The following is a 12750-nucleotide window of genomic DNA, read 5'->3' on the forward strand; positions in this document are numbered from 1 at the left end:
CCGAATCAATTTGAATAGCTACTCCTTCCTCTGTGTAACTCTGTTGCACACTCGCATGTGCCTCTCTGAAGCCTGCACTCGGTGCTGCTTCTGCACTGCTGCTATATGTCGACGGCCCTGTTTGAACTTGTGGTGGCAAACATTTCTGTAATTTTAGCACATTTTTGCTGCATCCACTTGTAGGCTTTAGCCTTTTATCTCGCAACTTCTCTGCGCCCTCCTTGCGCTTTTGTGGTTTGTCTTCGTACATTTTCATATACGGACGGTCTCAAACTCCGGTCGAACTCCAGTCAAGAGGGAGATGAGGCCGGGAGGGAGATAGGGAGGGCCCTGAGATTTCATTGGACTAGCCCAATGTCCATTAAGGCAGTCAACCAATGGGCCGCGATTCGCTACCGTTGTGGCCGTACGTTATAGAAATGAGCCTAATATTTTTTTATTATTATTAAATAGACAGCCTCGGCCCAAATATGCGTCGGCCCACCGGGCATTGCCCGGTATGCCCTATGGCCAGTCCATGCCTGATTGGTTCACACAGTGACAGGGGTTACATGAATGGAGATCACATGATGAGTACTGTAGGTGAAACTGAGACCATTGTTGTAGTGAAACCACTTGAGTAAATCAATCAAGACATGACAATACATTTGGTTACATTTCCTGGTCCAAGTTGACTTCTGAGGACTTTGGACAAACATGTGACAGGAGGTCCACAATAGGCCCACACTCAGTAGCTAATCAAGAGTCCATATATGATTGAAAGGAATGTCATCAGCTTGGGAATTTAGATCCTTACATTGTGATATAAATTCACTTATATTTGACATATATTTGCGATTTTTGACAGGTGAAATATATGTTTAATTGCATACCGCTGTACCCATACACAAAATAAATATATTGGGCATATATTGTCAAGATTGTATGTTAATATATGTCAGAATATATTTTTAAAATATATTTCTAAATACATTTATAATATAAGTTGAAAACACATTCAAATATAGGGTGAAATATATTTTGAAATACATTTTTGAAATACATTTTTGAAATATAATTTGAAATACATTTTTGAAATATATTTTGAAATACATTTTTGAAATATATTTTTGAAATACATTTTGAAATATATTTCTACATACATGTAAATATAGGGTGAAAATGTATTAAAATAAAGGGTGACATATATTTTAAAATACATTTAAATATAGGGTTAAAATACATTTGAATATAGGGTGAAAATACATTTGAATATAGGGTGAAATATATTTCTAAATACATTTAAATATAGGGTGAAATATATTAGCCTGAATGCCAGACCGAAGTTTATCCCCACTACAGTACATCCTTTTTCTGCAGGGAACTTCGGTCTGGCACTTCTCCGTTCGGCTGCTACTATTCGAAATAGAGGTCTGTTCGGACCAATCAAATTGTCAGGGCGGGCTTTACGTGATGATTGACAGATGATCACCAGTGACGTTCACGGCTGCATGCGTCCTCGTTCGACGATTTGGGTGTGAGACCGTGTTGGCTTAGGTTGATTTTGATTGCAATAGAAACGCTATGGCTATGAATGCATATTTTTTTCATGCAGTTTGGCCTTTCGTTTAGCTTAGCTATGGAAACTGATGTTTTATCACGGATTCACACAACTATTTCTGAACACTTGGACCAACGTGGATATGTGGGAAAACTTCAGTTTCACTTTCACCAAGTTAAAACAGCATGTTTGCGTGATGTTGTTCCCGTTTGTTTGAAATGTGTTTGCTCGTTGGGTTAACGACACACTTCCCCAGCTGTTCATTGCATATTTGTACAGTTGAAGGAATTATTTTAGATTAATTATTAATTATTTTAGAATTAAAACGAAGGAGGGGAAATGTTTTCCATATAGCCTACCCTGCTACATATTTCGTTGTCTTACATTTCGCTATCAGGTGTACAAGATAGATACTGACAGCGCAATAACTTGTTCTGTTTGGTTTGGTCTATCCAATGAGTGCAGAGCAGGTCTCTGCATGAATTAGTGAGATGTACTGTAGCACACATTAACCCACAGCAGTGAGTTACCTTGCCTGGGGTTACAAGTCTGAATCCCTAACCAGTAGGCCACAGCAGTCTTACTGAATGTGTTGTGATGTGTGTACTGTATTGGGCCAGGCATACTGTCATCATTTACTGTATTGGGACTCTTTGTCTTCCTCTTCCTCCCCTACCTGCCCCCCTCCTCTTCCTTGTATACCACCTCTAACACACACTTGCCCCATGCGTCTCTGGTTTCTGTTCATTGAAACTCCTGTTTACTGTAAATACTGACTTATATTGGTTGTCACATCATTAGACACAAGTGTTATAAATTTTGAGTGGTAGTGTTCAAATGGGGACAACTGTGCTCTAATTGTGTTCACTTTCTGAGTTGTTTGGTTATCAATAATTAAGAAGTGCATTATAATGAACATGTGTTTAGAGTTTTGCAAAACAGGTTAATGAGTTTTGTAAAATGCACCTACTTAGGTGAAAGCAGTCTATGGTTTTACAAAAACGGAGATTAATTCAATAAATGTACTCAGGCATTTGAGAATTTGATTCAGAGAATGAGGTTGTAATATAAAAAATATATAAAATATATGGTAACATACAGTATATTTTGAAATATATATATTTACAATGTAGGGTGAAATATGTTTTAAAATGATTAATATTCAAACATACGGCATATTTAAAAAAAAAAAAAACGGCCAAGTAGAGTTGTGTATACAAGGAATGTGGTTGAGGGTTGGGTTGGGTTGGGTTGAGGTCAGGACTCAGGTCAGGCAAGTCCCACATGTATTTGTGAGATTGAAATACAATGAATGATGCAAAATAGATTGCTGTCAGACAACATATACACTATATTGCCAAAAGTATTTGGTCACCTGCCTTGACTCATATATTAATTTAAGTGACATCCCATTCTTAATCTATAGGGTTTAATATGATGTCGGTTCCACAAATATACAAGAGAAAAAAGAACAACAATATAGGAACTTAAGTAAGTCAGTTTCCATACATACAGTAGGTGTCACAAAAATCACAGATTTTTAAGTGGATTAGCAGAACTACTAGGCATTGTCTGTATGTTGCTGCTAATTGACATATACTTGACATATATTTGACAAATATATGTCAAATATATCTTATATATCACAACACATTCAGCAAGACTGCTGTGGCCTACTGGTTAGGGATTCAGACTTGTAACCAAAAGGTTGCCGGTTCAATCCCTGATCAAGCAAGGTAGCTCACTCTGTGGGTTAATGTGTGCTACTGTGTGCTACATCTCACTAATTCATGCAGAGACCAAATCCATTGCATGTGCAAGTATACGTGGCCATACACACTTATATTTAAAAAATAGAACATTTCACCATATTTTTTAAACACATTTCAACATATATTGTAATATATTTGGAAACATATTTCGCCATATATTTCAGCATATATTTAAATGTATTTCAAAACATATTTCAGACATATATTAAATGTATTTTCACCCTATATTTAAATGTATTTCAAATTATATTTCAGAAATATATTGAATGTATTTCAAAATATATTTCAGAAATGTATTTACATGTATTTTCACCCTATATTCAAATGTATTTCAAAATATATTTCAGAAATGTATTTACATGTATTTCACCCTATATTTAAATGTATTTCAAAATATATTTCAGAAATATATAAAATGTATTTCAAAATATATTTCAGAAATATATAAAATTTTCACCCTATATTTAAATGTATTTCAAAATATATTTCAGAAATATATAAAATGTATTTCAAAATATATTTCAGAAATATATAAAATATATTTTCACCCTATATTTAAATGTATTTCAAAATATATTTCAGAAATATATAAAATGTATTTCAAAATATATTTCAGAAATATATAAAATGTATTTTCACCCTATATTTAAATGTATTTCAAAATATATTTCAGAAATATATTTCAAAATATATTCTGACATATATTAACATACAATCTTGAAAATATATGGCCAATATATTTCTTTTGTGTATGGGATCCCTCTGGCTCTTCTCTCCCCTTCCTACTGCTGCGTTATTTGTCTTGTGCCTGTGTGCTTGTGTGTGCGCGCACGCATTCATGCACATTCGGTGTGTGTGTGTGTGTGTGTGAGAGAGAGAGAGAAGAACTATGTTTGAATTAGGCTTGAATTAGACTACAACAATTCAGAGCCTTTTTAACTATCTTGGGGTAACGTTAATGTGAGTGTATGTGTTTGTCTGTGTGCAACATCCCTCTGGCGCTTCTCTCCCCTACTGCCTGCGTGCGTGCGTCTGTGTGTGCGCGCACGCGTTCATGCACATTTGGTGTTTGTGTGTGTGCATTCGTGCACATTCGGTGTGTGTGTGTGTGTGTGTGTGTGTGTGTGAGAGAGAGAGAGAGAGAGAGAGAGAAGAACTATGTTTGAATTAGGCTTGAATTAGGCTACAACAATTAAGAGCTTTTTTATGTTATTGCAGTATCTGAACTTCTAGGAGGAGAGATACAGATGGTACGGGTTGAGAATGCTCCTTTCTTTCCCGCACATCGGGACTCCCGAAGCATCGGGAAAACTGCAACCGCAAGGGGGCAACATAGACCGCCCTAATAATATGAAGGTTCGGCTCATGGAAAAACCCGAGGACACCGCGCTGGTGACAAGCGGAGAAAAGAGACATGACGCTCGGCATGTTAGATTGCAGTTGCAGAGTTTTCGAATGTTTACAGCCTAGCCTACCTCACAGCTCTCTCACTCGACGTACCCTATAACTCAGTCAGTCCAGCAGAGATGCCAGAGCAACGTTTTGGTCAATGGAGAGGGAGAGAAATGCTCCGCATATCCGTCTCATTTAATCATTAAAATGAAAGTGATGACTGGCGAAATTAATCAAACGACGTTTCAATAAACCATTGTTGAAATGAATGAAAATGGTTTTAGAAACCTATAGGCCTATCAGAAGGAAATAGCCTTCAATTCAACCTGAAATAGGCTACTCGAAAGGCAGATTAATTCATGAATTCATTAGGCTACGGTCACAAGACCGCATTTCCGTGAATAGGCTATTATTGTCAATGTCAAGGCGAAGACGAAAGAGATGGACATGATGGACATTTTGGCTACATTTACATGCTAGGAATAGCCTACTTAGAAATGTGTATAGGCTATTTTAAAATGGAGGCATGTTCATTTTAACCGGCGACGCTGGGTAGCCTACATGTACCCAGCACTTGTTATCACAGATTTTGTCCCCACCACTTTTGACGACTGAAAATAAAATGTATTTAACAGAAATCTCTTTAATACATGCCTATGCTTGTCACTTTACTTATAACCGTAGGCTACATGCATGGAGAAGATCGCGCATTTTGTAACATTGTAACAATGGATGGTCAGATATGCGATAGGGCAGTGAGGGTGATTCATTGTAACCATCGACTAGGAGGCCTAGCTCCGCAATATAAGTTTCTAGCAACGTATGTATCGTATGCATGTTCATGTTGATTCAGAGATAGGCATAGACTACCATAGGCTGCTGGGCGTCAAGCTATATGACAGCATTTTATCATGTGGTGAATTAATAACTAACGTCAGTTTAACATGTCAGAACTTTTGATCGGCGTTTCAAGTCCATGGCGCGAATAAAGCATAACGTTGTTAACAATCGAGCTGTGGCGCAACTAGTTGGAGCATGTGCAAGGTACGCCAGCGATCGGGGTTCGAAACCCACTCGAAGAACCTCTCCGGAACTCATCAAGAGAGAAGTTGTCGTTTTATTAAAAAATGAAAGATTTTCTGTTTTGCGATTTTTTTTATGTTTGCGATGTCTGCTGAAAAGAAAAGTTAATAGCCTATGTGAATTTGTGGTTCAGCGCACACTCACGCACATTTTTACATTGACATAGTGTCGGGCTCAGGTGTCTGTCGAGAGAGAAGAGGGAGAGGCAGTCGTCCTCAGTGCCACATATAGGTAGGCTATAATGTAGTGAACTGGTTAGACGAGTGTGGGGGAGGGGGCATGATCGCACAAGACAATTGCTCTTCATGAAATGGATCTCACATACGGCTGTCGATTTTTAAATGTAGCCTAGGCCTACTACACCACTTGCGAAATCGGACGTGGCACATAGCCTAATTATTAGGCTACTGGATTTAATATAGCAAATCCATGGACTTTGTTCATCCTATATATACAATAAGTATAAAATCTGACAATCCAAAACGATAACGAGATCTCCCAGAAACGAAAAACAAGTTTGTTTGTGCGTTTGATAGATAAAAGGCATCCTGTCCTGCTGTATTCCAATGAGAAGAAAAAAACATCCAAGGTATAGGGTCACGGTAGGCCTAATGCAGAATGCATGAATCTCTCTCTCTCTCTTTCTCTCTCTCTCTCTCTCTCTCTCTCTATATATATATAGACCTGGCTTTTTACCAAATGGCGAACCTCGAAAATTATTTAGGATATAGAGCCGTGTCCATTACGCACTACAGTTATTTTTTAGGCTATTGTTTTATTTGAGTGTTTTTGTCTACCATGGCAAACATAGTTGAAACGTTCGCTCTAAACTTATGTATTGTTTTAAGAGAATATGCCAATGATAATGGCACTTTGTAAAAACAACAAATTCTTAGGATTTGTCCTCTCACCTGCAGCAGGCCCATTCAAAAGCCCATCCACCTCATTTGCATTTGAAAGAGCCAATCACTAAAGTGACACATTTAGTCTGGAAAAAGTAGCAGGCTAGCCTACTTCATGAGTTTTTTTGACCCCTCTAATAAATTGCCTACTACGATATGGAGAAAGGGCTGCCTAACTGTTCCCCCTAAGAGTTTTTTCATAAGATAAAATGTTTACGCTATTTAAGTTTAGGATTTGGTAGACAAGACAACCTCGGAAAAGTTCTTCAGATAAACATTTTTTTATTGAATTAAAGGAAAGAAAATGTATCACCGGGGTTTCGGGGCTTGCGAAGGCATTCGTTGATCTTATCGATGCAGTCCTTGCGGCCACTTCTCCCCATCGTAGGAAACTTTCTGTTTAGTGTTGACAACACAAAGGCCTTCACGTTGTGTGGCAGTGCTTGCTTGCCCTTCGATCCATCACAGTTGGTGGTTTTGCACCTGTCCCTGAGTTATAGTCTATATGAGTAAACGCTTATGCTCTAACCGCATAATAAAAGAAGCACCTGCATTCCACAGCAGTGCTTATGGCAAGGCTATAAACACCTGTCACTGAGCTATGGACAAGCAGTTATGCTCGAAAATTATCATAATAACAGACACACCTAATTGTATGGCTCTATGTTTAAACACATAAAATTAGCAAGCATTTCCTCCCGATAGCAGCAACGTTTGCTTTCTTTTTCTGTCGGTCCGCGGTTGCTTGGTCAATTGCGCAGCAAATTATCAGATCACCGGACCTAATTTCACTCCATGTCTCGCGGACCAGCAGCAGTCTCCACGTTTCGCGGCCCATAGTTTGAGAAACGCTGCATTAAAGTGTCATTTGGTTGTAGGCTATATGTTTAGCGATTTCTTTGTGTGTTTTTCATTGTAGTGTGTGTGCATTGAGTAGTTCCTTAAAATACGGAACAAAGAGCGTCCCGTAGCCTATCTGTTCAATACGGAAGAAGACTAACTATTACCTATATATTTCTTATAACGAAACGCGAAGAAAAAATACGAGGACTGACCGTCTCGTTTCTCCGCGTTTGATTATTAATGAGATTAAGGAGTCGACTATTGACGGATATGCGGTCTTCATCATTTTGAAATGCGGGATGAAACTTTCTGCCACCTGGTGGTTGTTTGGGTACATTGCCTTAACCTCGAAAAAAATCGGCTTGACGGCCTGCGGGATCTCTTCGGGAGTCCCGCGGGAGAAGGTGCATTCTCAACCCGTACCCACTGTATTTGTTTCTTGCTCAGTGGTGCTGCCAGCATTGTGTCATCTGTCCCAATAGCCTACTTATTGACAGTATTACTACTAGGGTTGGGCACCGAAACACGGTTCTAGTATGGAACCGGTGCCGACGCAAAAACCATACCGAATAACAACGTGAATTTCGGTGCCTCATTTCGGTGCTTCATTTAAATGGTGTTTTTATTTATTTTTATTTTTTTTAAATACCATGCATCACTGCACGTCATGCGCCATATCTAACTTCTTGCTCTGATAGCATCACATCCAGATACAGCTAGCCAACATAAACACTAGATGCTTAAAGCAGAGGGATGCAGCACATACGTAGATTAGTGGACAGCTAGTGTTTGAGAGCTCACGTGAGCCCATGTCAAGTAGCTCTTGTCAAAATCTCGCAGTACACAAAAGGCTATGAAACAACATAAACAGTATTGACCTAACTTTCGCCAGATCCTGTAGTTCGCTGTCTGCTTCACACAAGGATCTGGGACTTCTCGATAGGAGATGTATTTATGAAGGCGGGTCCTTGTAAAACATCCTCGCATGTGATTTGATAAACCACTTGCCTGTTATCTTGAATGACGTGCTAGGCTTCTTCAAGCTCTTGCCAAACCCGGTCGGAAGAAGAGTAAAAACATCCTTGCCACCAATAAATGTCTTCAAAACTATTCTCTGTTAATCTTTTAAAGAATGAATACTCGATAGATTCGACAAAACAGTTAAAATAGCAGAATCAATGTCAGCACAAGACTCCTCGCTGCGTGCCGCCATTGTTATTTGAATCAAACACTCGCTTCGGCGCTCCTGATTGGTTGCTCATTTTTTGATCACTGGCAGGGGTTTGGATTGCCCTCGCGTCCAGACCCTTGTGTGGAGCTCAGCGAAACGCCTCTGGTGGAGCATGGCGGAACTACAAGGGTCTGGCGAGAGTCAGGCTAAAACAGTATAGCCTACTTTACTCAATAACCTTGCTAATGAGCTAACTGGGATCTATTTGAAATGTTATCAGCGAACTGTAATGTGAAAACGTTAATTGTTTCACGTGTGTCCTTACAACATAATTACATTACATTATTTTTTCATATGCATGAGGCCAATATAGGCCTAGTTTAAAATATGAAGATCGCTAAATGTTAGCTTGCAAAACCATAAATATGCAGGTTGCAAACATACCTCTGCGTTGATATCCCTGAGCTGTCAAACAGGCTAACCATCTCCGGCGTAGGCATCGCTAATTAAGCTGCTGTATGTTAGCGCATTGGCTAGGCCTACTAAGTTGCTTTTTTTTTTTTTTTTTTTAATGCCTGCGCTGGGAATCAAAACACTTCAACATCAGCACGTGTAACATGTTTAAAACTATTCCGTGTTATGAGGGAGGACATATTTCTTGAAGCATTTGGGAACACACTGAACTAACTTGAAAGTCCCACTCCCTCAACGTTACTTTAGAAATGCGGTTGACCTGGCAGTTCTATGGTAAGCCATTTTAACTTAGCCTATCTTATAGCAAGCCACCTACGCCTATATTGGATGAACATGAAAGCAGAGCTTACCATTGTGTGTGCACCCATGGCAGGCTGTTTTAACATTTAAATATTATACGGAGTGATTATTTGCACCCGGGTGTAAATAGTGGAATGGAGGCATTTTCTTATTTGCACCCAAACCGGAAATGCGTGCTATCCAACATAGCGGGACCATCTTGGCAGGAGATGGCCTACCTAAATCTAACAAGTTAGGATTATTAAAACTATATTTGAGATGGGAAAGTGGTGCTAAATTTCCACAAACTTTATTCAGTGAACGGGTAAAGCCGTCCGTTTGCAAGCAGAATCAAGAAACACGATCTTTTAGTTTTGTTTACCGTTACCTAGCAACCCAAACAAGTGAGCCAATAATTAGTATTCTCCATTTCTTCTTCAACGGGGCGCAGTACAGCGGTAAAGAGAACGAGTTGCCATACTCGAGGTATTGGGTTCGAATCTCAGATAAAACTTTTTTTTTTTTTGCCTGCCAAAGTACGCACCATGACTTCTTTTTTCTTAGATGATGTTACCTCGCGGCAAATAAGAGTTTGTGCTTTTTGAACCTGTCAAAGATTGACTGGTTTTATTTCAGTTATGAGTACAGTTAAGTAGAAGTAGGCTTCAGTAGTTGTTAGAAAGGTTGTGTTTTGACTTTGAGCCCCCAACGCTGCCTGGAAGGCGCTTAGGCGTGGGTTAAGGTTGAGGTTAGGGTTAAGGTTAGGTTAAGGTTAGGGTTAAGGTTAGGAGTAGGATTAAGTGTTTATAAGTCAACAGTGGCAGCGCTGCCTGGAAGACAACTCAGAAAACAACTCTTTAAAGTAGCTTGTCTTTGATGAAGCTACCACATGACCACTCATTACCCTAATATTTGTATAATCACTTCCAAGTAACCCAGACATGGCAAAACAGCTAAAAACTGTTCAAAACTAAATTAGGCCTAGCCTACTGTAGAGCTGGTAAATACACAGGCCTATTGACAGAGAACATGGATGTTAGACATCGGGTGTAAATAGTATTGTTGATTATTACACTATTTACACCCGGGTGTAAATAGTAATGTTGATTATTACACTATTTACACCCGGGTGTAAATAGTAATGTTGATTATTTGCACCCGGGTGTAAATAGTAATGCTCATTATTTACACCCGGGTGCAAATAGTCTCTGCCTTAAATATATTATGCATAGAAGCAATGAGATATTGATAGTAAATTGAGTATGACAGTTCAATTTCATATTTTGTGTGTGTAAAAATTGTTATTATTGGGGTAACCATATCTTGTTGGAGTGAACATATAAGGAGCTAAATATAAGATAAGATGCAGATACAACACAGCTAATGGTGGAAACAAATGAGGTACTTGAACAGCCTTCCGTGCATATAGCCTATTCATGCTAGACCATTTCATTGTAAAAAAAAAAAAAAGTACCGGTTCAGGCACCGTTTTGGCACCGGCACCGTTTTAAAAGTATCGATTTGGCACCGGTATCGGATAAAACCCAAACGATACCCAACCCTAATTACTACAGACATGAATGGCTGTAACATACTGTGGTTTGCAATAAAAATAAAAAAAGTATTAAAATGATAAATCAAGGGACATTTTGAACAGATACAAATTTGCGATTAATAGGTGATTAATTGCGAGTTAACTAGGACATTCATGAGATTAATGGCGATCAATTTTTTAAATCGATTGACAGCACTAGTTTAAACATTTAGCTCCTGATGCCAAACAGCTTTAAACTTTCATATCAACAAGAATATTATAGGCCTATTATTATTAATGTATTTATTTGCCCATATTAGGAATTTGTAGCTCAGCTGGACAATGGGGGAAATGTGCCAAAACAGACCAATTTAGGATTAAGGCTTTGACCAACAGGGCATAACCAGAGTATTTTACCTACAAATTAAAACGTAAAGCTCAGTTCATACAGATTAAATTGAATAAATTCAAAATCATAGTTTGTCATTTCGAATTTAAACTACCGGTAGTTCACGACGTACAGTTCATTTAACATTGATCTTAACACTCAGAAGTCCGGGGGCCTTTCAGCAGAGGTGGAAAAAGTACTAAAATATTGTACTCAAGTAAAAGTACCAATACTTCGCTGAAATATTACTCAAGTGGAAGTTACAATACCCATCTGAAAATATACTAAGGTAAAAGTAAAAAGTAGTTAATTAAAAAATGTACTTTAAGTAAAAGTTACTTAGTTTCTTTTTTTGTTTAGGGAGGCAGCTAAGGCAGCTAAATTGCTCGGTAATACCGATTGTCTAGGGTTTTTTTTCCATACTGACAGTAGGCTACTCCATAACCTTGAGAAATGGAGATCTATATGAAAAATCACCCTAAAGTTCTCCTTCTTAAAACTAGAACGGTCAGGCACATGAGGGTTAATACTAATTTGTAGTGTAGGTGCTATTTCTGCTTATGTATGCTTTCCACTGTATATTTATTTTATGTCCAAATTAAATTTGTAGCTCAGCTGGACAATGGGGGAAATGTGCCAAAACAGACCAATTTAGGATTAAGGCTTTAACCAATAGGGCATAACCAGAGTTAGTTTATTTTATCTAAAAATTCAAACGTAAAACTCAGTTCATACAGATTAAATTGAATAAATTCACAATCATAGTTTGTAATTTGAATGTCAGACAAAATGTAAAATTCACAATCATAGTTTGTAATTTGAATGTCAGACAAAATGTAAAAGTTAGCTTTTTTGTATATAAATAGGCTAATAAAGATTATCTAAGGTCACTCTCACTCTCCCTTGCAAAAGTGCAAAATGGTAGGCCCATACAGTAGTCCACCTGCACAATAATGTACATTATATTGTTTGTTATCTGTTTATTGAAACATTTCTCTCTCAGAAATGACATGGTCTACATGGATAGAGATACATATAGGTAAGTCCTTTTATGATTGCTACTTTTCCTATAACACCATTCTACTTTTCAGCTCTTAAACTAGCCACTCTTACAGATCATTTGTGTATTTGTGTCAGTGTTCTTCAGATCTTCAAATCAGAGTTACATCCATCCGTGTATAAACTCCAGTCCGGTGAGAAAGAAGGACTCAGTCTCTTTGGTAAATCTCTCAGTATTAGATAATATTTCCATTGTGTTTGAAGATGTGATTAAGGATATGCAACCCTTGTTTGGCAAAAAAAAAAAGTCTTGTGCACCCACATGCATGTTGGTGAAAAAAAAAAAACAGGTGTGGTCAGGCACATGATCACA

At 38.1% G+C, this 12750-nt stretch overlaps 1 protein-coding gene across 4 annotated transcripts in view; it reads left to right on the forward strand.

Moving 5' to 3' along the window:
- Nucleotides 1–12750, forward strand: part of msh5 (mutS homolog 5) — a 137449-nt gene that overhangs the window by 73169 nt on the left and 51530 nt on the right. For all 4 annotated transcript variants that reach the window (XM_062539648.1, XM_062539649.1, XM_062539650.1 and 1 more), the window contains exons 8-9: nt 12382–12417; nt 12516–12598. In XM_062539648.1, coding sequence (XP_062395632.1) covers nt 12382–12417; nt 12516–12598 — 119 coding nt within the window. The remainder of the gene's footprint in view (nt 1–12381; nt 12418–12515; nt 12599–12750) is intronic.

Source organism: Sardina pilchardus, chromosome 6, assembly GCF_963854185.1.
Source record: "Sardina pilchardus chromosome 6, fSarPil1.1, whole genome shotgun sequence".
NCBI lineage: Eukaryota > Metazoa > Chordata > Actinopteri > Clupeiformes > Clupeidae > Sardina > Sardina pilchardus.